The 27,004-nt window shown below is 40.3% G+C and overlaps 1 protein-coding gene across 1 annotated transcript; it reads right to left on the bottom strand.

Moving 5' to 3' along the window:
• Window positions 1-25,775, bottom strand: LOC123518269. The gene is given in 10 exon segments (XM_045278993.1): window positions 1-6,095; window positions 6,097-6,234; window positions 7,500-7,630; window positions 8,274-8,525; window positions 14,889-14,999; window positions 16,500-16,616; window positions 20,668-20,793; window positions 23,020-23,182; window positions 23,928-24,126; window positions 25,709-25,775. Coding segments are annotated over 8 exon segments (1,314 nt in total). The 5' UTR covers window positions 23,149-23,182; window positions 23,928-24,126; window positions 25,709-25,775; the 3' UTR covers window positions 1-5,785.
• Window positions 25,776-27,004: the final 1,229 nt, after the last annotated feature.

Raw genomic sequence — 27,004 nt, 5'->3', positions numbered from 1 at the left:
GTTTCTCTTATCCTTTATACCACAAAACACAAAAAAAAATTGTCTTCTGGAATATCATATATATACTAAAGTCAATTTAAAAGATTTAGTATTTCTTTGTCATGCATTGAGAGGCGTTGGCATAGTTTCGAATCCCACCAAGTACAGCCTTAAACACTTTGCCATTTGTCAAGTGGTTTAAAGTTACCTACATATCACCATGATACCCAGGTTCTAGGTGGTTACACCCAAGATGCACTTGGGTGGTGATATGGGCCCTAATATGGGTACCACTATAAATAAAATTGCCTGCGCCACTAATGGGTGGAAGCTGAACAGCGCTTCCCACATACTCTTCGAGTGTGCCTACAGCTGCTATAGGCCATAACATAAAAAAAAAAAAATAAATAAAAAAAAAAAAACAAATAAATAAAAAAAAAAATAAATAAATAAATAAAAAAAATAATAAATAAATATATAAATAAACAAATAAAAATCTAATTTCAATAAAACTAAATAAAAAGGGAAAAAATATATATGGCCCTCCTCGGAGCATTATAGAAACTATGAGAAAGAGATCTGAAGGGAAATTTTTGCAGAGGAACCTCATCTGGAGACTAAATCACTAATACACAAGTATGACGAACATCACCAGACACACCCTAACCATCAAGAACTGTAGCTTCAAAGATAACTTTAGTGTCTGCCTTGGTTTACTAAGTAAGGAAGAGAAGTCCAGCACTATCTTCATAGCAATTAAGGAAAAAGTCCAGATTTTGTTTTCATTAATTAAAATTCTCTAATTTGTGTTTTTGCATAAAATTAAAGTAAAATTACCATATGAAAAGCTGCCAATGTAGTGAAGAATATTGCCTCTCTAAATCATAGCCATTATAACACCTTTTTCTCTTCTACTGACCTCATAAACTTATTTCACACATGTCATGAAAGATTAGGACAACCTTCTACTTGTTATGTGACAAATTCTATCTTTTCTTCTCTTTGGATATCTAACATTATTTTCCCAGTTTTGGATTTGTCCACTTTAACTGACCCACATCCCCCCACCCCCCAAAAAATATAGAAAATAAATGACTAGCAGTGCATAATAACTAATGTTAAGAATCACATCACCTTCTTACTACATAATAAAGTTGTGGTCAGATGTACATTGATCTACTACACTCACTTTCACCTTCATCTTCTCAAGTCTGCTGATCAGCTGACAGTGATCTCACAAATCCTCACAGCTACCAGATTACTAACAGATCTGAGGACTTAATCTGTTACACTCCTACTGTATTTAGGGCTTTCCATCAATCTTCAGTGCTCTGATCTGCTGACAATGTCCAAACAGAACCACACAGCTAACAGATTATCGATGGATGTGAGAGCTTCACCTTTTTAAGCACAAAGCAGCTTTAAATCCTCTAAACTACTAACATTGCTCACAAAACCACATAACTAACAAATATCTTTCACTACTACTTGACACTTCACCCTTTAATCAAAAAATGTGAATTTTTGTTTTGCAGCCATATGTCAACATTTTACTCACTAGATACTGGAGAAACTAGCAATTGCCTCTATGTGATCACTTATCCATTTCTAATCCCTTAAAAAATTGTGTTTTTTGTCTCAAAGCCACATTTTTTAATATTTTACCTGCAAGACCATTTAGAATCTACCATTATAATCCATTTTTTAACTTTTTAATCCTCTGAGAAACTTTTTTGTTCTGCAATGACAGTGAAAGATATCCTTCCTTTTTTCCCCTCTCCTATAGATGCTTGGTAAGATTTTGTAGTGAAGTTAAAGCTGTAACAGTTGGGTACTTTTGCAGTAAAAAGCTAATAACGAGGAAAAACCTTCTAAGGCCACAAGTATAAGAGTAGAAGCAGTAACACAGGAAGGGGCCACTATGATGCAAGAGAAAATAAGATTAAATAAAGATATGCTCCAAGGAAAATGACTATGAGCATAAGAATATTAAGAAGGCAAAAAGTACAAGGGAGGTGGGAGTAGGGAGGAGATACCACCAAAACATTAAACACATTAAGAGTGAATGCAGCAAACTAATTTATGCTATACTGACCATTATAGTATGTATATTATGCAGGGAAAAAAAAATAAATAAATAAAAATAAATAAATAAAATAAAATAAAATAAAATAATAATAATAATAATAATAATAATAATAATAATAATAATAATGAATAAATAAAGAATAAAATTAATAAACACAGCAAAAGTTAATGCAGCAAATTAACTGATGCCATACTAACCATTATTGTATGTATATCATGGCGTGAAAGAAAAAGAAAAAAAAAAAAAAAAGGATGTGATACATGATATTCCTAAGTATATACATGTGCATCAAATAAACAAAACCATACAGTAACTTGAAAAGGAGGTTATTTGAAACTATTCCATGACTTTTCAAATTCATGGTAGGTTCACAGTTGCATAAACACATCAAGTTTTGAACCACACTGTAATGTAGGAATAATTATCCATGTCTTGTCTTGTTACTCCCATATCCACACCACACTCAAGCCTCATGATCTGAGCACATCCATCTACATCACTAGCATCACCTTAACAAACCTCCATTTATCTCTCAACTCTGACTGATCTATCTTTGAAATACTTGGTTTGATTTTTGTTTGGAACGCTTAGCTTTATTTTTTCTTTAGATTTAATGTAACCAAACTATCACATTCCCATGCCTGAGATCAGATCTTTAACTTAAATGTATTTTTCTGACTTTTTTTTCTTTTTTAACAACTAATGTAAGCAAACTATAACATATTTTCCTAAGTACTTCTTTGGAAAATTGCAAACTAAACTCTACAAAATTTTACAATGCAACTCTGCTTTGGCATCTTATTCATTCTCATGGTATAAATACTTTATTTTCCATCCTCATTAACTTTTGTTTCTTTTAAGGGAACATCCCAACCAACTTTTTTTTTACTTATGTCATGCTATTTTTTCCTTTTCAAATCCCTTTCATCTATCTTAGCCTTTAAACTCTGCTATTAAAATAACAAGCTTATACCTATAGCCTCATCCTGTACAATGTGACAGCAGAAGACTTTGTTGTCTCATACAGAACCACTACCTAAAGTGCAGTGTTTAAGTCCAGTTAATTTACCATACTTATTCCTACAACTTTATTTCTCATAATGTGAGAGTAGGTAACTTCATCTTGGCACCATCTTCAATTTGTTAACTTGGCCCCTATTCACCATATGCACCTTAACACAACCACCTATAGCTTCCTCACAGCCTTATGTATACATATTTACAAGATGGCTTATCCTGCAGTGAAGTTCAATAAGAAATTGCTGTGGCTATAATGTACAGCACATATCAACATCCAGCATGTCAACTCTTGCATAGCATCCCTACAGCACTGTTCCAACCTCTACAGCACTGTTACTTGTTACTTTTTATGCTGTCTTATCTGATACATCCACAACCTCACATATAAACAGTTTTTACTTTCATGCACCTCACTGTGGCACACACCATCCTCTTCTTTTCTGGTCTTGTCCTTAATATTTTATAGCAAGATAGTTTTCATGCTCGTAGCTTCTTATGTTTGCCAAGTCAGAGGCATACTCATATCCAGTAGCTCATACAAACTTAAACAGATTCTACAACTCTCTGCAGTTGCTTATTAATGACTTCTTACAGCATAAATGGCTGTTGGTTATATTCAATACATACTTCAATATACACTAACTCACTCATATGCCAAGTCAAATCCGTATTTCACAAAACCCTTACACATACATGCAAATTACAAACAGTGCCAATCCAGGAAGGGGACTGAGGGGGCTGAAACCATTCCAAAATTTTTGCTTATCATTACATGAAAATAACATTACATAAAAATAGCTCTGCATATAGCTTAAAAATGCCCTCAAGACTGCCAATTTTTAAAAAATTTCCCAAATCACTGAGCTGATAAAGCTCATCACTAATCTCATGGGGTACAGGAATTCAGGTACTCTGCCCCCCACAATATTTTGATCCTGGATCTGCCACTGACTGCAAATGCTTTCTTTATGCATTGTTTCCTATACCACTCATCAGCAATGTAACTTTTCACACTTCATCCAAATACTCAGACTACAAACTCATTTTGATGTATTACTTTCAATACTATACAAGTCAGCAAACATGACTATGCACACTCAAACATTCAAACTGCAAACTCTTTCTTGAAGCATTATTTCTACAATATAACTGGTCACACTTTTAAGCAAGCAGTCTAACCTGGTGTTCCTCACAACCTTTCCGAGCACTAGGTGCCTCACAACTCTTTTTGATGTCATCTACTCCTTCTGTTGTAGTGCCTTAAATCAATCACACAATCACAACTATAATGTCATTCTACTAATGGACGACAAAACTCCTGCAGCATTCACCTCACAGCACATTAGGGGATGGCTCTTTACAGCATTCACCACCTCCTTCACTTTTCTCCTACACTTCATACACCCCCTTTCTCTGAGGAAGTTTTCACTAGGACTAGACAGATATTATTTCATACTGTTTACTACCACATCCCTTACTTTCCTATCACTTTTCTCTCTTTCATTTCAGTTGTCATTCATTCTCTCACTTCAATTTCCCTTTAAGCCATCACCAACTCTACCCTTCACCACTTCATAGCCATCATTTCAGCTATTAATTATTCTCTCACCTCATTTTTCCTTCAAGCCATCCCTATCTCCTCCATTATCCATCCTCTCTCACTTAATTTTTCCCTCAAGCCATCACCATGACTGCCATCATTTCACTTTACCCATCAACCTTTCCCTGGACCGTCCTATCAAGTCACTGTCTCTGCACAACCCACTAACAGACAAAGAATAAAATAAACACCCACTGGTCAGTCATCAGCACATGCATCAAATAACAGAGAGATCAAAGCTAAGTTGTCAGAGTGAAAAATTTGCATCACACAAACACTTTTTTGCTATTCACTTCCATTACTTTATCTTCATATACACATACACACATACACTTGCTTGGACTATATTTGTCTTTGGTTTTTAAGGATTGAAGTCTATATACATGGTTGAGAGAGAGAGAGAGAGAGAGAGAGAGAGAGAGAGAGAGAGAGAGAGAGAGAGAGAGAGAGAGAGAGAGAGAGAGAGAGAGAGAGAGAGAGAGAGAGAGAGAGAGAGAGAGATAATTGTATGTCTCAACATTTAAATACACCTGAAAACAAGACAAGCAAAAGAGAGAAAATAAAAAGTAGTATATATAATCATAATACATGTAATACTATAACTGGCAAGTCCTGAAGGAAAAGTGATTACTGATCCTCTCCTGAATGTAGCATGTGCTTGGTTCATCACTTCCTTGTCATCACCAAAAAGAAGAAAACAAAAGCACCAAAGCACAGCACCTTCCTTTCATTTCACTTCATTCACTCATAAACACACATTCAGACAAACACACAAACACACACACACACACACAACTTTGCTAGACTGTCTTAGCATGTGGCATATAACATCTTGCGTAAGAGCCTCAGCCCTTCTCTTCCTTCCCCTGTAAAGCCAAGCCTCCCTTCCTTTCTGCACTGGACTCATGAAGGGAAGTAGGGGGGAGGAAATGTCTGCCCAGCCACAGATAAGCTAATTCGATGTTTGCGCCCCACAGCAACAATGACAGCAGTAGCAGCAACAGCAGCAGTGACAGTAACAACACATGCAGTCACAGGTCCTAGAGGAAAACAACAAAAGGGACAATACATGACATCTTAACATTAGGAGGCTGAGGTCAATAAATCCTTCTACTTCCCTCATCACTTCCTCTCCTACTTGTAGTGTTTATGGCAACTATGTGCTTGCTGTGGCTTTCCCTCTCCTTCTCCCTCTCCCTCTCACCTAGCCTCTTAATACCTGCCCTACTTGTGCTGTTGCTTCGTGTTGCCCTGTGCACCATCTCCAAACCTCGCAGGGTCCGGTCTGTCTTCCTTCCAACGCCCAGTGGCCTCCTGCTAAGAGTGTCACGCAAGGAGGAAGTATTGGTGGCCTCGTCTTCATCCCCTCGGCCAGCTAGGGAAGTGTCTGAATCTGGCTGGGGCTTGGCTCACACGCACAAAGGGAGAGGATGAGGCGAGGTATGGCCGAGTGTCATAGGAGAACATGACGCCCAGGGCCACGTTGAAGGCTGAGGCATCATAGTGGTGGCAGCCTGAGTAGCGGAACAGAGGCTTCTTGTCGTACCTGTGCAGTGAGAGTGAGGGGAAAGGAAATGGATGGCTAGTTATGATCAATGTAATTGCTTGTGTCCCATAATTATTTCTATTGTTACAGGTGTTATCTCTGTATTGGTGATAATGCAATAACTAAATATGTAACTTGGTGTTGGTCTCTTTTTGTTGTTTTTCTTGCTATTCTGTTCTTGTTGTTGTAGCTCTTATCTATATTGGCAATGATGCAATAACTGGAGAGATTGACAGCCTAGTATAAAGAAAAATAGGGAAATAGGTAATGAGAGAGGAGAGGAGAGGAGAGGAGAGGAGAGGAGAGGAGAGAGAGAGAGAGAGAGAGAGAGAGAGAGAGAGAGAGAGAGAGAGAGAAATGATGGTGGAAAGGTATCAGTAATGGCATGTAAACTAAAGTCAACTGAAATGCCTTCATCACTACAATAATTGGCTCAAGGTGATGAAGGTGTTGCCACAAACCACCACAGATAAATGACAACAATTAGGTTTGTAACGCAGACATTCCTTCCCACCATCAGGAAGGTGAAGCAGTGACAGTGATGAGAATGGCCAACAACACAGATCAAAAAGACACATAACTTCAGTTTAAGAGCAGTGAAAGAAATGTGCACCGAAGCAGCACAAAAATAATAATAAGGTACATCCACATCAAGTTGTATGTGAGACAAAATAAATGAGCAGCAAAATGTTCATGAAAATAATGGGAAAAAATGCCTGAATATAATAGGAGGGAAACAGCAGCATAAATGTGATACAAAATGCAAAAGAACATGTCATGATAAGATGTGAGAAAATAAAACAATAACAAAAAATAATTAATAAAAACATAAGCAATAACTAACAAAGCTGTACAGTATACTGCAAAAATAATTATTTCTGATGAATAATAGAAAGCATCCACAATCTTGGCCCTGAAAATGTACAGCCTTATATAGCATATACCACTTTACTACACCACAGGAGCTTAGGCACACCTGGCCTGGTTATACATACATACTTTCACAGGAAGGCCAGACAGCATACAATGGTTAACTCCTGCCCCATCAAAAAGTGACTGTTTCCTACCATGCACATACTCCAATCCTGAGACCACAGCAGATGCAGGACACTTATTAGACAAAACAATAAAAACAAATGCTCTCAATAATCCCTCTCCAGTAAAAACATCTAAATTATGCCACAAAACATGTCTTCCTATTAGAAGTCTGAGGCAGCAGCAAAACTGAAGGACAGCATGCACATCCACACCACCTCAAGCCTCACCTGCAGCCTGTGTCCTGAGCTCCGATGGGACTGATGCAGTTGTGTGTGAGAGCACAGGACACCCAGGGCCGCATCAGGTGTCGGTGGACGCCCTCAGTGTTGTACAGCAGCAGGGTGCCCGCGTCGCCCATCTGAGGCAGGAATATCAGTGCTTAACAATTGAAATGATCATGTAAAGAGAGGATGATAGGAAAGATGTGTAGTGTACTAATTAAGAAGAGAGAGAGAGAGAGAGAGAGAGAGAGAGAGAGAGAGAGAGAGAGAGAGAGAGAGAGAGAGAGAGAGAGAGAGAGAGAGAGAGAGAGAGAGAGAGAGAGAGAGAGAGAGAGAGAGAGAGAGAGAGAGAGACAAAGGTTTATTATGCTCATCTAAGCAAGTAGCAATGACTGGAAATGGAATGGTAATTTCAATAATTATGTAAAAAGAGGATGATGAAAAAGTTATGAAGTGTCTTAGTAAGCATCAAAATTTGAGGTGTAAAAAAGCAAGGGCTGGGATAGGAGGGGTGATATTTCTTTTTCTTACATTCTTTGGTAGAAGATATGTAAGAGAAGGAGGAAGGATAGGGATTAATGAAGACATTTCAGTCAGATGTGATAAATGTCAGACTGAAAGGTAGACTATGAATGGAATGAACAAATGCAGGGTGTAAAAGAGCTTAAGATGCAAAAACATAAAAGATAGAGAAGATGACAAAAAAAAAAAAAGTGATCATGGAAGACATACATAAGGAAGAAGGAAAGGCAGAAAAAAATGTGAGAGGAGAGATCCTACCTGCTGGAAGTCATAGTTGTGCTTCTTAGTGTGAAAGAAAGTAAACATGTTGGGGTGAGTGAGAGCAGCGGAGGGTAACTGGGGAGGGTCTGTGAGGGGCCAGGCCAGCACCCCTCCACTCCTCAGTGCCTGGCTGCTCCACTCTTCAGCCAGCCTCTCCACTTCCTCTCCTGCCATGCTGCCCTCTTCACTTCCAGCCAGCCGCACTCCAGCGTCCAGCCAAAACACTGCCCCAGCCCGCATCAGCAGCTCCTGAAGGTTCACATACAAATTTGGTTGCATAAGGTCCAAGTGTCCCTCTTGTCTTAAATTTATATTAGGTCTCAAAAGTATCTCAGGAGAGTAGATTTTTTCATTGGTTTAAAGATGCATCTACGTCTGACACTATTCATGATAAAACCAGAGGGGTATGATAAAGTTCTACAGGATGGCAACTGACTATGAGTACCTCACAAAAGGGAGTTGTGATGTGGTTATATCAACAACTGATGCTGCTCCATGGATGGGTGAAATGAGACACTTTATATACTGTTCCTTGCCCAAAGGAAAGACATAAGGATGTCAAAGATTCTTTTGAATTCATAGCAAAAGTGCAGATAATATTTAATCTTATTCATGTTAACTTTAACACTTAAAATAAAATTCACAAAAGTCCAACTTCACATTTTATTGATTCTGTGAGTTTTCCACATCATGGTTTGTCTTGTACTTTTGTTAAAAAGTTTTATTTTCAAATTTTTTTGTTTGAAAAATTTTTCCTTATTCCTCCTGGTCTAGACCTTAACCTCTAATAAAGCAGAGGCAGTTGCAGTCACTTACTCAGGTGAGGAGGTGGTTATAACCACTGCAATTTTTATGCTAAATTTACCTATTTTGTAATTATCATTAATAATACTACCTGCAAGATAGTAAGGCTAAACTCAGTCTTTGCCATGTCAACATTCTATGAAAGTAATTGTAACATGTCCACTTCCCTGCTTGCTCCTTCACACCCTCACACTTTAATGCCATGCATGTCACCTGGTCACCCTCGACCACTTGCTATGTGTCTTGGTGAGAGTCCAATAGATCAGGAACCCAAGTATTTATTAGGCACTAGTCACATCAGTCTGGCAGAACAGGTTTGATAAGTGACTCTTCAGCTTGTTGTCTCTCAGTAGCCAATGCACATAAAGACTTTTCGACGACAATGTTAGATAGAGGAAGACTTGAAGTGCTGCACAAAGAAAGAGTGTCACGCGCCACAAAAAATCAGAAAATGGCGTCAAAGTTTTGTAACCGTCAAACACGTGCAACTCAGTTGCAACGCCTGAGTCGGATTTGGAGCCATCAGTAAAAACAGGGATATCATCAGAATGCATAAAAAAGTGTTCTAAAAACCGTGTGTGGGACAGAGCTGGCAAAAAATCCTTCTTGCCATCCATGGCAGGGCATAATGAGATAACAGGAAGCTGCCAATTACCAACTCGCGGGAGACGGAAAGAGTACACAGGAGTGGGGTCGATAGATAACTCTGCCATGAGATTTGCAACACGTAGGCCAAAAGGTTTAGGGAGACTCGGTCGAGTGACATACGCCTGCGAGCGCGAGTCCCGCAACATTGACACACAGGGGACAAAATCAGGCAGACGGTGGGTGCGAAACCAACACCGGAGCATCGAAGACTGGCGCCGGAGGTCGAGCGGCCAGAAACCAGCATCCACTAGAAGGCTAGGTATTGGAGATGTCCGAAATGCACCCGTAGCCAAGCGGACCCCAGCATGATGCACGGGGTCAAGCGAGCGTAGTCGTGCATCTGTTGCGGATGAGTAGATCTCACAGCCGTATTCCAGCTTCGGAAGTATGAGTGTACGGTGAAGAAACAGCAACGTGTCCCTGTCCGCACCCCAAGAGGTATGACTTAAAACCCGAAGAAGGGATAGTGCCTGCCGAGTCGCCTCCACGCATGAGAGGCGTCTATTGGCGAGGTATAAATCCGGGTCTGGATGGACACCACGGTTGCGACAAAAATGCATGGCTACGGTCTTCGAGGTGGAGAATCGAAAACCGTTCATGTTGGCCCAACTGGACACCCTATTGATCGCCAGTTGGAGCTTGCGCTCAATCAGTGACATCCTAGAAGCAGCAAAAGAGATGCACAAGTCGTCCACATATAAAGAACTGTGAATGCCATCCGGTAGAGTATCTATAACACCATTTATTGCAACTGCGAATAGCGTAACACTAAGAATACTTCCCTGTGGGACACCGTCATTTAAAGCTGTAGCATCGGAGAGAACACTCCCAACTCGAACCCGTAAAAAACGGCTGGATAAAAACTGCTGGATAAAAATAGGAAGGTGGCCCCGAAGGCCAAAATTAAACAAAGACTGTAAAATGCCATGACACCAAGCCGTGTCGTAGGCCTTCTCCAGGTCAAAAAAGACTGTTACTTGATGGTGGTGATTAGCGAAGGCCTCACAAATGGAAGACTCTAGGGATAAAAGAGCATCAGTAGTAGACCTCATCTTTCGGAAGCCGTACTGTACCGGTGACAAGTACTTCCCTCTCCAAATACCACATGAGTCTTATATTTACCATCTTTTCTAACACTTTGCAAATACAGGACGTTAAAGATATAGGACGGTAGTTCGTAGCCTGGAGATTATCTTTCCCAGGCTTCGGAAATGGGAGAACCACTGCCACAGCCCAAGAAGATGGAAAGTCACCGGTATGCCAAATCATATTATAAAGATTTAAAAGAAAGTTAAAAGCAGTGTCAGACATGTGGCGCAAGAAGGCATAAGGTATATCATCTGGCCCAGGAGAAGAGTCGTGACACTGGGACAAAGCGGTCCGCAACTCGGAAGCAGAGAAAGGGACATTATAAGACTCCTCCAGCGGAAGAAAAGTTTATGCCGAGAGATTCCATTCTCTGGCGGTGACGTGCGCCCGGAGCTGCAGGATGCCTCTGGGAAACACTGGCAAAGTGCTCCGCAAAGAGGTCAGCGACATTCCTAGGGTCTGCCACCGTTCGCCCAGCAGACAACAAAATTGGTGGGGAAGCAGCAGAATACTTCCCAGCAATTCGGCGGACTTTGTTGAAGACATCCGTAAGAGGGTGCGGACGTTTATGGAAGAGATATAGGCTTTCCACGAGGCTCTTTGTGCCTCTTTCAAAATGCGGCGGGCCCGAGCTCGGCATCGCCGAAAAGCTTCCAGGCACTGTGGGTCCCCACGATGTCGCCGGAGACGAGAGAAAGCTGACCGTTTCTCTTTAACCGCTGCAGTGCATGCTGCGTTCCACCAAGGAACGGGACGCTTAGTAAAGCGACCTGACGTCCTAGGGATTGTCTGAAGGGCTAAAGAAATAAAAAATCAGTAAAATAATCAACAGCCTCAGCACAAGTAGAAAAGTCAGCCAGCGGACGAATAAAAGAGCTAAGGTCTGTGAATCGACGCCAATCTGCCTTGTCTAAAACCCAGCGTGGTGGCCGGGACTGTGGCTCAGATTTCACAGATTGCAATAAAATCGGAAAGTGGTCACTACCGTGTAAATCCGGTAGGACTCGCCAATTAAAATCAAGGAAAGAATTAGATGTACAAAGAGAAAGATCGATAGCTGTAAAAGTCCCAGTAGGAGTGTGGAAATGTGTAACATCCCCAGAATTTAAAATCTCCAATCCCTCATCCTCAATAAAAGAACCGATTAAAACCCCACGAGGATTACTAGCACCTTCATCCCACAATGGGTGACGGCCGTTAAAATCTCCCAACAAAGAAAAGGCGGAGTCAGCTGACGCACCAGGCCGTCAAGCTCACCCCTGGAGACAGGAAGCCGAGGAGGTAGATATAAACTGCAGATGGTGTACAGTCGTCCCATAAAGACCTTAACAGCAACCACCTGAAGGGGAGAGTTAAGTTGTACCGGGATAACAGGTATATCCTGACGGACTAGAATAGCTGTGCCACCGTGGTGGCCCTGGTCAGGGAAAGGAGTGTTAAACCACGATAGCCAGGAGGACTAGAATAAGTACTATCACCTATCATAGTCTCTTGTAGAGCTACACAGGCTGGAGAGAACTCCGACAGCAAAGCTCGGAGTTCCCCCCACGAGGCGCGAAGGCCTCTACAGTTCCATTGTAGAAGCTTGAAGACGACTATTTGGGTGCAGTGGACGAGCGAGCCTTTTGAGGCTGCCCGTGACTGACCTGACTAGAACTAATCAAACGACGAGAAGACACCGGGAATTGAGGTGTGCCGGGTCGTTGGACCTCAGCCTTTCGGCTTATCGGTGGGTGATGCGAACTATCATCACTTTTACTGGTCCTCGGAGGACGAGGATCAGGCAGGACTGCACTTTCCGATACAGTTGGTCCACGAGGGACGGCTATGACAATATCATCGGACGTCTCCATGCTCAGACCGTCCTCATCATAAGAAGCCCGATCTGAGACGGAGGGCGTCACAGAAGGCTGGACAGAAACTACTGGAGCTACCCTAGCAGAGCGGTCCCTGGAGGACTCACGATTATAAGCACCGGGAGAAAACTTAGACTGCTTATGCTGAGCTAAATCTAACGACTCCGCAGAGCCGCGGTGCCGCTTAGTTAGACCCTTGAAAGGCTTAGGAGATACAGGTGGCAAATGGACATCTACTACATGGGTAACTTTGTTCAAGTCCGTATTTTTCTCGTCACTTCTAAGAGATGACTCAACCGAGTCATCAGCCAAAATGGCAAACCTGTTAGCCAGATAAACAGTACCACCCGCCCCAACAGAGCGAGAGGTAGCAGGAGGAGTTGTCTTCGGACCGGCAGACTCAGCCGAAGAGCGAGCGGCCAATGAAGCATAGGATGTCGCACCAGTACCATCCTTCTGGCGGTACAGGAGTTCACGGCGGGCGCTACCGAGGCTGATAAACTGACTATTGGCAAGCTGTAGAATGTCCTGCTCCAGGCGATACCTGGGGCATTGCCTGGAACGTACCTGGTGAGCATCACGACAATGAAAACAATAAGCTGCACCATTGCAATGCTCCTCTGAATGCGAGTCGAGTGCAGAGCAATTACCACATCGGGAAGCTTCCTTACACGAGCTTTTCCCGTGACCGTACCCATAGCATGAGAAGCACTGAAGAGGGCGAGAAACAAAGTGCCTCACCCTAAGGTTGATAGGACCGATATTAACACGGTCAGGAAGGGTGGACCCAAAAAGTGAGAAGGACCATGTTGGAGGAGTTCCTCATCTTAGTCACCTTTTGTACTGAGCTAGGGCACATTGCTAGTATTTCCTCTTCTGGGAATTCATAGAGGTCTTGGCTATAAACACAACCTTTGCTATAGTTAAAGGTGGGATGAGCCTTAACAGTCTCAAACATGCTGTCAGAAGGGCATGGGAGATGTTGCAACATCCTAGCTTGCGTAAGATCTTTTGCTCGCACAAGCACCCCCTTCCCATACTTTTTCAGATTCCCCTCAGGAATCGTGCCGATTTCTTTGGACAGGTACCGGGAGGCATGGATGAAATTCCCACGCCCATTTCTATAGTACGCCACAAACCAACGTGGAGGTGGGATCTGGCGGACTGCTGGAACTGAATTCTCTAAATAGTTTTCAAAAACATTTGGGATGTAATCCATGTCACTGTCTGAAATATTACGTGACTGGAGAAATTCAGTTTTAAAGCCATGGCCGGCGAGGGCAGAGATGCTACATGTTCATAAGCTAAACGAGCTTCATCACATGACATAAACGTTACATAGCATCGGTTAGAAGGAAAGTCCTTATCATAAACCAGTCGAATGCGAACAACCGTACCATACGCCTTGAGAAGTGAGTGCAAGGCATGATAGGAAAATGATGGATTAACATTTACCATTACAAGAGAATCATATGCAGCAGAAATGCATCCCTCAAAAGAACTTCCAGAACAAGAGACTGCTGTGGGAGGCCCTTGTGGAGGGGAATCCTCCTCCTTACTCAGACCTGAAGATGACGTCTCGTGGGCCAGGTCAGCCACCTCACGAGAACCTGAATGTTTTTGTGTTTTCCCATAAAAACAGCTACACAAAAATTGGCTCCAGGGGCAAGGGAAACCACCTACTGGGACTACAATGGGAGGAAGCGCTGGCTGCCGTGGACGGGTACCTCGTCCCCATGCGGACCAGTCGTTTTAAAAAAAGGCCCCACATGATACGAATGTTTGTCCACGACAGAGCTGAGACCCCCCTCCCAAAGCATCCCAGCCTGGACACCCAACCATCCAGCACAGGACAGCCCCTATTGGGCGATCCCTCCAGCGAGTGGCTCCGCTGGTCCACTGGCAGCCTACGTAGGAACCATTTAGTCTGGCCCCTCACTGGCGACCGTACTAGCATGGGTAGCCCTCTCCCCCTCGAAAGGGCAGAGCAGGGGACTAAGCCCCCTCTAGCCTAGCTCGCCAGGTCACAAGGGCACGCAAGCCCCCCCACCACGACAAGGCGGTTCCCATCTGGGGGGGCCTAGTGGGATGAAAATCACCACTACCACTGTTCCATTCAGGATAAGGAAAAAAAAAAAAAAAAATAAAAAATAAACAAAATAAATTAAATGAATAAATAAACATATCCTGATGGTATAGGTGTGTGTGCACTCACCTGAATGATGATCGGCCGGTACGCCCTGAGGTGGTGGTCCCGCACATGTGACGGGTAGAGGGAGAAGTCAAAGGGCACCACCACACAGGAGGTGTTGCAGACCTCCTCCAGCTGGCATGGCACAGGAGGAAGCAGGGAATTTTAATCATTATATAAACTGAGACATTAGTAAGCAATGATATATTCTTGTAAACATAAAAACTAAAAGAAGAAAAATAGATTTTCAAGGTTTCAAATCAGAAAAAACTTGATTATTCATCATATGATGCTGTGTAGCTTTCATATACATAATATGAAATTCTACAGCTATCTTGAGTCAATGAATAATTACAGTGAGGAATAATAACATGCCACTATACACCTGAAAATGGAAGTGAGCAGAACACATCAGCTATGGAAACTAATAACAAGCAGCATTTGACATTTTTTTCTGTAGCACAGCTTGGATAGAGTTTGAGTTTAAAATGAAAACTAAAGAAAGACCATAATTAAATCAAAGCACCACCATCAGTAGATAAAAGTGCTGCAACACAACAATTACATGGAGTCACACGTCAAAAATATAAAACTACTGTATGTAAGAATTTCTCAGATTAGATTAAATAAATTCTTAAACATAAAAGCAACCTGATCCTGTAATGTTTAGTTAAAAGCAATAGGATATGAAAGTCCTTACAATCCAGTCCACAATGACACACCAAATGTCCCACCAAGAGACAAACCCCTCCCACCACCAGACTAGGAACATCAAAGGGAAAAGGTCTTGACATATACTAAGACAGACAATTATTCCAGCACCAGAGGGAGAAGTAATGTCTTTCTCCAGCAATGACACACATCAGATCTCAACATTAGGAACACTGAAGGGAAAAGATCTTGAGATACACAAAGTGAGAAGTGAGTGAGTGGAATATAATGGGTAACAAGAGACAGCTATCGCGATGTTGCATAAGGCATAAAAAGTTTATTCTACTTATATATCAGGCTGACCATCTCACACATCCACATGCACATCAGTTGCACTCTTAGTCCTATTGGCCTCAGGTGGAAAGGGATAGCTGTTGAACACTGTGCTACACACCAGAAACCTTAGGAACAGACAAGAAAAAACACTATATGAAAATGGTAGGAATAAAGACCAACATACACAAGATCATGAAAGACGCAGCACACTGAAGAAGAACAAGCAAATTTTATACACAAACACACACACACACACACACACACACACACACACACACACACACACACAAACACAATGGGACTGCGAACCTTACAAGATAGAAGAGAACGAGGAGACCTAATAACAATGTATAAAATAGTAAATGGCATTGAAAACATAGACAAGGAAGACCTGGTGCTGGTGACAGAAGCTAGAAGGACAAGAGGACATGTAAAGATTAGGATGAGGTAGTTTGTGAAGGATATTGGAAACTACAGTTTTCCACATAAAACTGTGGAAAAGCGGAATGCATTGAGTGATGAAGTTGTTACAGCACATACTGTGCATAACTTTAAAGAAAAAATTGGATAAATGGAGACATGGAGACAGGACACTATGGGCCCTGCTCAAATCCTGTACCATACAACTAGGTAAATACAGAAACACACCTGCTGCATTTCATGTGCAGGCAAGTCAAGGCCATACACAACAAGAGTCAGGTTTGGCAGGAGCAGCTGAGCCAGGCCTGCCAAGCCCTCCGCCTGCCAAACCTGTCCACTCCGCACCTGCACAGGGGAAGAACATGGGACAAATAGGTCAGGGTATACTAAAGTCAACTCTTGTGCTTTGATAAGCAACAATGCACAAAACCAAAAATATTGCACAGAATCTTTCTAGGTATCTACAAGAAAGATAAAAATGGATTAAAGAGCATATTTTCCAATTGGTGGCTGTGCATCTGAAGAACTAGAACTAACAAATAAAGTGTTGTAGTTTTCCATTACTATTACTAATCAAATAATAGTGAAAAGAGAAATGCTTAAAAATTGTATCTTCAATTGTAAAAATAAGCATCTATTACTTATGAATATGATGCACATAAACACTTGTATTAATATAGTTTTTTTTTTATATTGATAGTATGTGTGTGTGTGTGTGTGTGTGTGTGTGTGTGTATTTACCTAATTGTATTTACCTAATTGTAACATACGGAAAAGAGCTATGCTCGTGTTGTCCCGCTCCATATCTATTAATGTCCAGCTTTTTCTTAAAATCATGAATATTCCTTGCGCTGACCACTTCCACGCCTAAACTATTCCATGCTTCCACCCTTCTATGAGGGAAGCTATATTTTTCACATCTCTCCTATAAGTGGCCATTTTAGTTTTTTCCCATGCCCTCTCGACATTCTTCCATTCCACATACACAGATCTTCCCTATCCATTTTTTCCATGCCAATCATCACTCTGTATATTGCTATCAGGTCTCCCTTTCTTCTGTTTTCCAGGGTCGGAAGTTGCATTCTTTTCAGTCTGTCTTCATAAGTCAAATCTCTTAAGTCAGGCACCATTTTGTTGCAGCCCTCTGTACTTTCTCTAGTTTCCTTATGTGTTTCTTAAGTTCGAGCCCACTGTATTGTTGCATATTCAAGCCTCGGTCTTATCATTGCAGTAATTATTTTCTTCATCATTTCTTCATCTAAATATACGAACGCCACTCTTATGTTCCTCAATAAGTTCAATACTTCTCCAATTATTTTGTTTATATGTCTCTCTGGCGATAGGTCATTGGTAATTGTCACCCCAAGGTCTTTTTCTTCATGACTGGTTTTTATGTCTTCATTTCCTATCTTGTACATACTCCTGATTCTTCTTTCACTCTTGCCAAACTCTATTTTCTTGCATTTTGTCGTGTTGAACTCCATTTGCCATGTACAGCTCCATTTCCATATTCTGTCCAAGTCTTCCTGGAGTAGTTCGCAATCTTTGTCACATCTCACTTTTCTTAACAATTTTGCATCGCCTGCAAATAGGCTCACATAACTGGACACCCCATCCACCATGTCATTTATGTAGACCGCGAACATTACTGGTGCCAACACTGATCCCTGTGGAACTCCACTCTCCACCAAGCCCCATTCTGATGGTCTGTCCTTAATTATTGTTCTCATTTCTCTTCCTACCAAAAAGTCTTCCATCCATTTTAGTAAACTGCCATGCACTCCTCCTACCATTTCAAGTTTCCAGATCAGTCTCCGGTGTGGTACCTTATCAAAGGCCTTTTTTAAATCCAGATATATTCCATCAGCCCAACCATCTCTTTCCTGTATTACATCTATCACCCTCGAATAGTAACATATCAGGTTTGTCGTGCATGAACGCCTTTTCTAAAACCAAATTGACACTCACAAAGTATGTCATTTTTCTCCAAGAAGTCTGTCCATCTATTCTTCACCACCCTCTCACACATCTTAGCTACCACACTTGTAAGTGACACTGGTCTATAGTTCAATGGGTCTCTCTTGTTACCTGATTTATAGATTGGGACAATGTTAGCTCTTTTCCAGTCTTGGGGCACTACACCTTCCCTTAATGAGGCATCAATTACTTCACAAACTTTTTCTGCCAGTTGCTCCTGCATTCTCTTAAAATCCATCCTGATACCCCATCAGGTCCCACAGCTTTTCTCACTTCTAAACTCCCCATCATATTCTTCTTTGTGAATACCTTCCGAAAGCATCCATTCATAGCCTCTGCCATTTCCTGGGATCTTCACTGCATACTCCATTTACTTCTAAACTTTCAATACTTTCTATTTTTGATGTTGTTGTTCACATGTCTGTAAAAAGCCTTGGTTGGTCTTTACATTTATCAATTATATCCTTTTCTTGTTTCTTTCTTTCTTCTCTTCTAATCAACACATATTCATTTCTTGCTCTTTTGTAACTTTCCCACTGCTTAATCCGTCTTTTCCTTCTCCACCTCTTCCATGCATCCTCTTTTCTTGTTCTAGCCTTTTCACATCTATCGTTAAACCAGTCCTGCTTTCCAACTTCTATGTTGTCTTATTGGTACAAATTTTTCTCACCTTCTTTGTATATTTTTATAAATTCCTTCCACTTTTCATTTGCTCCTTAGCACTCTTGAATTTCATCCAATTTGTCTCTTGAAAGAATTTCTTTAGGTTTCCAAAATCTGTCTTGGCATAATTCCATCTTCCCACTTTATATTCTTCATTTCTTCTAGATTTCTCTTCATCTATCACCTTGAACTCCAAAACTGCATGATCACTCTTTGCTAAAGGGCACTCCACCCTCATCTCCTCAATGACCATTGGCTCTGTACTAAAGACCAAGTCCAGTCTTGACGATGCTCCTCTCCTCCAAACCTAGTATCTTCTTTGACCCACTGAGTTAACACATTTTCCATTGCCAGTGTCAATAGTGTATTTCCCATGTTGTCTCTGATCCTTCCATTGACCAGTCCTCCCAACACACCTCTTTACAATTAAAATCTCCCATCATTATAGTTCGTTCACAGCCACCCAACATTTCTTCCAGACATGTTCCTGTATCACTTATCATTTCTTCATATTCCTGTACTGACCATGCATTTGTCTTAGGTGGTACGTACACCACTATGTAGTGCCTCTTTTTCCTTCATTAGTTTCTGCTCTGATCTTTAGCACTTCTGCCTTTCCCATACCTTCTTTCACTTGATCCACCTTTATATCTTTTTAACCAGCAACATCACTCCTCCTCCCATCTTACCTACTCTATTTCTTTTCCAAACATTATATTTCCTTCTCCAACCATCATCAGGTCTTCTCCTCTCTCAGTTTTGTTTCAGTAAGACCCACAATATCTGGGTTCTTGTCCTCAAGTAATCGTTGAGTTCTAAAATCCCGATATCACTCCATTTATGTTGGAATACATTACATTCCGCTCATACGTAAGTTTCTTTAGTCCTTTCTTGCTGTACTTTTCTGGGTTATGAACCACTTCCTCAGTCTCATATCCAAGATTCTCCAGAAAACTCTTTCTTCTCCTCTTCTGTCCTCTCTTCATTTTTTTCAAAGCCTCCTTTCTCAACTCATTTAACATTTCTCTTCCTTTTCACCGAGATCTCTTCTCAACCAAATCTTCCTTGTTGTTTCCTGCTGGGCTAGCCTCCATGACTTCTCCACCAATTCATCTACATCCTTTTGTGACTTAAGTTTGATTCTTATTGGCCTCATACCTTCTCTTGTGAACTTTCCAATTCTATGGAAGTCCTCTATTTCTTGTACTAGGTCTTTTCCCTCCTCCTGCACCACATTAATGATATTATTTATCACCTTTTTTATGTTTTTCTCTCTCTCCATTTTACTCGGTGTCTTATCCTCCTCCACACCAAATATCACCACACATCTCTTTTGTGTGTGTGTGTGTGTGTGTGTGTGTGTGTGTGTGTGTGTGTATATATATATATATATATATATATATATATATATATATATATATATATATATATATATATTTTTTTTTTTTTTTTTATTTATTTCTTTTTATTTATTTATTTTTTTTTTTGTGTATTAAGAATGTATGTGTAGCTAGTACATGTAATTTTGTGTGCCTTTAGAGGGCAGACTGTGACTGCCCCCTTGTGTTGTGAGACACAAAAGAAACATTCAGTGAGGTCACAGCTGGTTCACAGCACCTCCTGAATCAGTGCCATTAGACCTCATTGGGAGTAATTATAATTTTGGCAGGTGTCTGCTGCCTACTCCTTACTCTTCTACTACTATTACTATTATTATTATTACAACTGCTGGACCACAATCATACAAGCCACTCACAGCAGAGGCCAGCACTGGGGTAGAGAGGTTGTCCCAAGCATGGTGGGGATACAGCTGAGGCCCATCCACAAAGCCAAGCCTCTCCAGGTCCTCCTCGTCACAAGTCATACTCCCCTCCAGCTCTTCCTATAAATAACAATCACCAGTTAAAGAAAGGGAAGTGAAACATTTTAGTACTAGTGGTACCTTGAGGTACTAGTTACCTGTGATATGAGTTTTTTGAGATACGAGCTAAATTTTGAGCTATGAGTCATGCTTGGGTATGTTGCCACTAGTCAGTGGTTTGGCACATTGGTTCAGCTTCAGCTGAGCTAGTATCTATATGTTTCCTTGGATCTCATGTACTATGATAGTTCTTTCATCATTTTCACACTATTTACTTACTTTTTTTTTTTTCTTTGTTTAAAGGAAGTGCAGTTTTAACTTATGTTTAACGTTTACATGTGAATGGTGCCTGCATCCCTTCCTTCATACCTCCTTCTCCTCTGCCATTTACCAACATTAACTGAAAACGTGTCTCAAGGCAAGAACACTAAATAAACTTTTGGTTTTATTTAATATATTTTCATGCATTGATAAAGTATTAATGTGTATGTAATTGAAAAGGCAAAACAAATTTCTCCCATCTCCATCTACCTCCACCACCAATGCTTATCATCGAAGGGGGGAACGAAACAACGTAAACAAACTTCTGAGACGGCAGTGGTGCAGCCTCTAGCCCTCATCTCTCTCTCTCTCTCTCTTGCCTACTTAAAACTTCATTTATTCTATTGATAATGTTTACAAGGTTGTCAACAAGCTCTTCTGTGATTATTTGAGTGGCCAGTCTTCTGTGGGTGGCTATATTTGTACATTCCAGCTGATCGACAGATGCAAGTGAGGGTGGGGATATGATAGGGTAATGTCCCATGGAATGAATCCTTCCAAGATAAATATACTTTATAAAAGTAGCTTATCTATCTATATTTTCTTTTGTTATGTCTTATTATGTTTCTAAACACTAATTATTATTCGTAATTACCTTTTTCTTATCTAAAAACATGTAAAAAATAAATTAGTGTGCTGTTTTGGAAGCTGACACAAAATAATGGCATTTTAATGCATTTCAATGTGAAAATTTTTCTTGAGATGCACGCATTTTGAGATATGAGCTCCATCACAGAACGAATTAAACTCGAATCTCAAGGTACCATTGTATATGAGTACATTAAAGGAGCCTAAAGAAAACAAGTTGAGGGTAGAAGATTGGAGGGGAAGAAAGAATGAGGTTGAGGGAAGGAATTGGGTAAGAACTACAAAGAATGGGAATCACAGAGGAAGTTGAAAGGAACAGAAACAACTAGAGGACACTCACACATGGAACCTGACTTTACAGAAGCAGAAAAGAGTTTCAGATAAAGTGAGGCAAGAAATACTGTTCTCCTCACATCACACTCCTTTTCAGCTTCATCTGCTCAGTGACCACAGTAAGCCATAAAAGAAGAGGAAATAGAACATAGGAGGGCAAGAAATAATGTTCATCTCCATATATGTGTGATTCTCTGGAAACGTAAAGCCAGTAAGATTAATGTAAGTAAATAAATACATTCTAATCATGTCCTTTTCAGTATGGTCAACCCTCCTCCCCTCAATGTGATTTTCAGTACAAGACTTTTTTGACGGAGTGGTAATGTAAAAAAAGATGTATGCATTGTCTCAATGCCACATAAATACCATGTTTTTATTATGAAGTGTTGTAGTACTAAAAATTCACACACACACACACACACACACACACACACACACACACATTCACCTGAAGTATAAGCATTATGAAGATTCTTATACATATTCATGACAATAAACAAAGACAAAATGTACCTAGTATGTTTCCTTCATAAAAAGTATAGAATAATAATCTATCAAACAACTACACACATACAATGCAATTCTTCCACACAATGAAATATGAACACAACAGCAAAATGCAATGAAGACAAGGAAAATATAAACATCAATTCAGCAATCACTAAAGTCATATGGAAGAGAAAAAAAAAAAAAAAAAACTATGAAAATCAATAAAATCAAATCTAAGAATGGTCACCTCAATAACTTTTGAGCTTATCATAATTCTTTTTGAAATAACACAAGATCATCAAAAAGCAGAAAACTTATAAATGGAAAATAAAAAACCTATTTGAAAAAAGTGCAGAGCTTAGTCAAAATACAAAACACCCTCACCAAAGACACATCTAGAGATTGTGTGCAAAATTCCTTTTAAAAATTATTTCTAAACATCCTAAAATCTAGAATAACTGGCAAATCAAGGAGCAGAGGGAGCAGTGCGAGCAAAGACAATTTTTCCACACTCACCTTGAGGTTGTGTGCGACAATGGAATGAATGGCGGGCCCAGTGGGTGGGGTGGAGGTAAGGGTGGAGAGGAGCACCACACTGGCCACCACAAACACACACCCGCCCACCACCGACCGCATCAGCCGCATCTCACCCCACCACCACCACACCAATCATCACAGTCTGCCACAGGAAAAGGAAGAGGTGTTAGTCTACCAGAGAGGAAAAAAGGGATGTTGAATTTGAACCATAACAATCTTTCTTTTTAATATACAAGAGCCAATGGTCTAGAGCAATAAATCAATGAAAAAAAAGGCATAGTGATATGCCACTCACTAAAGAAAATTGAAAAAAAAAAGTATCATTCAAAATTGAAGATGTAAGTCATGAAACCTCCTCCTTGAAAGAATCCAATTCACAGGGAGGAGGAAATGCAGAAGCAGGTAGGGAGTTGCAATGTTTACTAGAAAAGAAAAGAAGAAAAAAATGAATGACTGAGAATACTTATTAATACAGGTGAGAGTATGAAGTCTTATGGAGTGAAAAGGGAAAAGTTTCAACTATATAAGTCATCTGAGTTTGTTTAAAAATAAACCATTACCCTGTTTTAAAAGATCAGGTGTCAAATATAAGCAATCACAGTATGTTGGAAGAAAAAGAGGTATAAAGTATATATCATTACAGTCTGTTTGAAAGGGATGGCTATCAAATATATAAACCAATTACCATTATATGTTATACCCCCCAAAAAATAAATCACTGGGATTGGACATAGCAGTTGGCATATTAAGTTAGGAAAAAAATATCAACATCCTTAACTAATTTCTTGATAACTAAAGATGCATTTTTCAGTTTATCAATTTCAGTGTTCCTCTAAGCTGGACTCTACAAAAATATACCACAAACAATCTTCACATTCTTATCTTACTTCTAAAGAATTGTAGATGCTTTTCCAGTCCACAAACTTCAGTATCCCATCATGCTGGTCTCTCTACTTTGGTGCAGCTTTGGTGGTTGGTAATACATCTGCTTCTAAATTGTCTTGCCAACACTCAATAATTCCTCTGCTGCTTGCCAGACTGATGCTTGGGTGAAGGCGATGCACATACAGCTTGCCACCACTTGGTCTATAAGTGAGAGAATGTTATTCATTTTGACGTAGTTCTCAAGACTTCTTAACCAGCCTTTCTTATCTGGTGTGCTTCCTGACCCTTACCACTGCAGGCAGAGGCAGAGAAGATATGCTCTGCTAATATATCAGCTATTGTAAACAAACAATTACATAAGAAACTAATATTACATGCTGGATGGTGCATTATATGTGGACAATTAGAAATATTTGTATATCTAATTCCTCCCCAAGACAATCTTTTAAATGTAATAGGACAAGATATGGAATCAACTTAGTGAGGGAGAGTTTTTCATAGCATAATAAGTGTTACTGAAAAATCTTTACCTATGCTCTAAGTGGGTCTTTGTACGAGTAATTTCATATTGATGTCCTTTTGTACCTGAGTGAAGAGACTTGGTAAAAATGTCACTTGGCCCTATTGTACTATTATGAAAAATTATCCAATATTTCATAAGATCATTGCAAGCCAATATACAACAAACAGAAAAGCTAAAGTGATTTCAGTCTCCATCTGAGTACTTACTCCATGTGGTATTCCAAAACCCTCAACTCTTTTGGCTCATTGTTGTTGTATAAAGTCCAGGCATGTAGGTCTGCTATATAATCTGTGTTCCATGGGCATGATGCATCCCAACTAGGGGTAACATAACATAACATAACATAACATAAATAATAGGATAACAAAGGGCCACCAGGGCTCATCTAGGTTATCCTGTATCAGTCGCACAGCGACCTCGTCATCAGTACTTAAAGATACACTTACAAGTACACAATACATTATATGCTAATTCTAAATATTTGGCCCATTAACAGGGCTAAGTCCTGCATCGAATTCCTCTACAATCTGTAATCCCCATACATGGGGATCATGTCTTGTTTAACTATAGTAAATTTCTTATAAAAACTATCATGCAGCGCTATACATAATTATAAATCTAATAAATTTAAGTGCTTATCTAATGTTTTTAAACATTGTCAAACTAGTGCTATTTACAACCGTCTCTGGCAATGCATTCCAGAAGTCTACCACCCTATGACTAAAGAAATATTTTCTTAACTTCGAACTGGTGAAGCCAGCCAATTGAGAAGCCCAGAAATTATGGTCACCCTGTGCTTAAATGTCTAGAAAACTTGACTAACATTAATTACTTGTCGTTCCATACAATCACCACACGGTAACATCACATATCTAGTAGAGAGGACGATGTCAATCCCACAATCAAGAAGCCCAGCAAGGTGTTATGACGTAATACATATCTACGTCCTTACATCCAGAAAAAATCAGCTATTTATCATTCTACACAATTATCTCACAGGAAAACTATATACCAGATAAAAACTAAAACAATGTCAATCCCCAGCAGGCAACTCGATAACATCCCTATGGCGACGGTTACCAATGGAGGCAGACCCAAACAAACACACCATCCTCGTCCACTCCATCTCACCTACAACAATCTCCTTCAGGTCCACCAGCTTCACATGCCCTGCCCAACTGTCTATTCATCAAAGAAAGAGGCGGAGTGCGTGTACTGTTCAACTGTATTCTGAGGTCAAATATTTTCGTATTAACTTACACAGGACGAAAAATAGATGAGACGGGAGCCAAGACTCTCTGACTCCAGAACGTAAACAACAATCAGCGGAGTAAACGCGCGAAATTAAGTCCTGTCTCACTACAAACACTGTCTTATTAAATTCACGTCTCCCTCCAGAATCTTATAATTCCATTCCAGAAACATTGAAATTAAGATGATGATTTCAGGCAAGTAAAAGTAAATGGCAAGTAACAGTCCATATTCAGAGAAAATACCTAACCATCTTCAAACCGAATGTCGGGACTGTCCCAGGCCAGAAGGCGGCAGCAGCCAGCACACATCGCAGCGCGGCAGCGGTAGCGATGAGTTGCTGCATACTGAACATTGCTTCATGTGACATTGTTTTCTGTCGTCCTTCTCAGTCTATGGAAGAGACAAAGTAGAACACGGAACCAACATGTCTCCTTTGTGACGCATTTCCCAGGCATGCACAAAAATAATTTTTATTTCTTTTGCTATCTTTTCCCTGTCTTCCGTACTGTCATAACCCAACATAATGATAATCCCTTTATCTACTTCCTCCAGTATATTCTGTCAATCTAATTCACCTATAATTTTTTCAGTTACCTCTACATAAAAGTCTACCTCTCGCTCATATCTATGGTATTCCATAATAAAATTTTCCATCGTCTATCTCTCTCTCTCTCTCTCTCTCTCTCTCTCTCTCTCAAAAAAAAAAAAAAAAAAAAAAAAAAATCAGTTTAAAGACTAAAACCACATTTACACATCTGGAATCTCAATATCACATACTCTACGGAAATGCAACAACACGTGGCTGGATACTAAATAACCAAAGACAATTCAGAATCGTAAGACTGGGGCTCGAGGAAGAGTGCATCGACAAGTGTGGAAAAACAGGATGAAAAATAGATGCTATAAAACACAGCAAAGATTCAAAACCTTTTGGGGAAAAATCGACATTCTAAGAGAAAAACAATCAATCAACGCAAATATAACAGACAATATGGGAACAACACATTATACCAAGAAAGACAGATGCAGGGTTAATTATGAGAAGCACGCCGAGTAAAAAATTCACACACACACACACACACACACACACACACACGGAAAGTTAGCGTCTACAATGCCATAAGAGCTGCATCAATACAATATCTGCAGTTTCTCGTATAGATATCGCGCAAACCTTTCTCTGTGTAACGTGAGGCTGATCGAGCCCAACACAGCTGGCGGGCAAGAAGTGAACAGCTGGCTAATGTGAACCTTTCTGTATTCCATTATGTTCTTAACGCCTTGTTGGACGTTTACAGACGG

The sequence above is a fragment of the Portunus trituberculatus genome, chromosome 43, assembly GCF_017591435.1.
Source record: "Portunus trituberculatus isolate SZX2019 chromosome 43, ASM1759143v1, whole genome shotgun sequence".
NCBI lineage: Eukaryota > Metazoa > Arthropoda > Malacostraca > Decapoda > Portunidae > Portunus > Portunus trituberculatus.
This window is presented reverse-complemented; position numbering and strand designations above follow the sequence as displayed.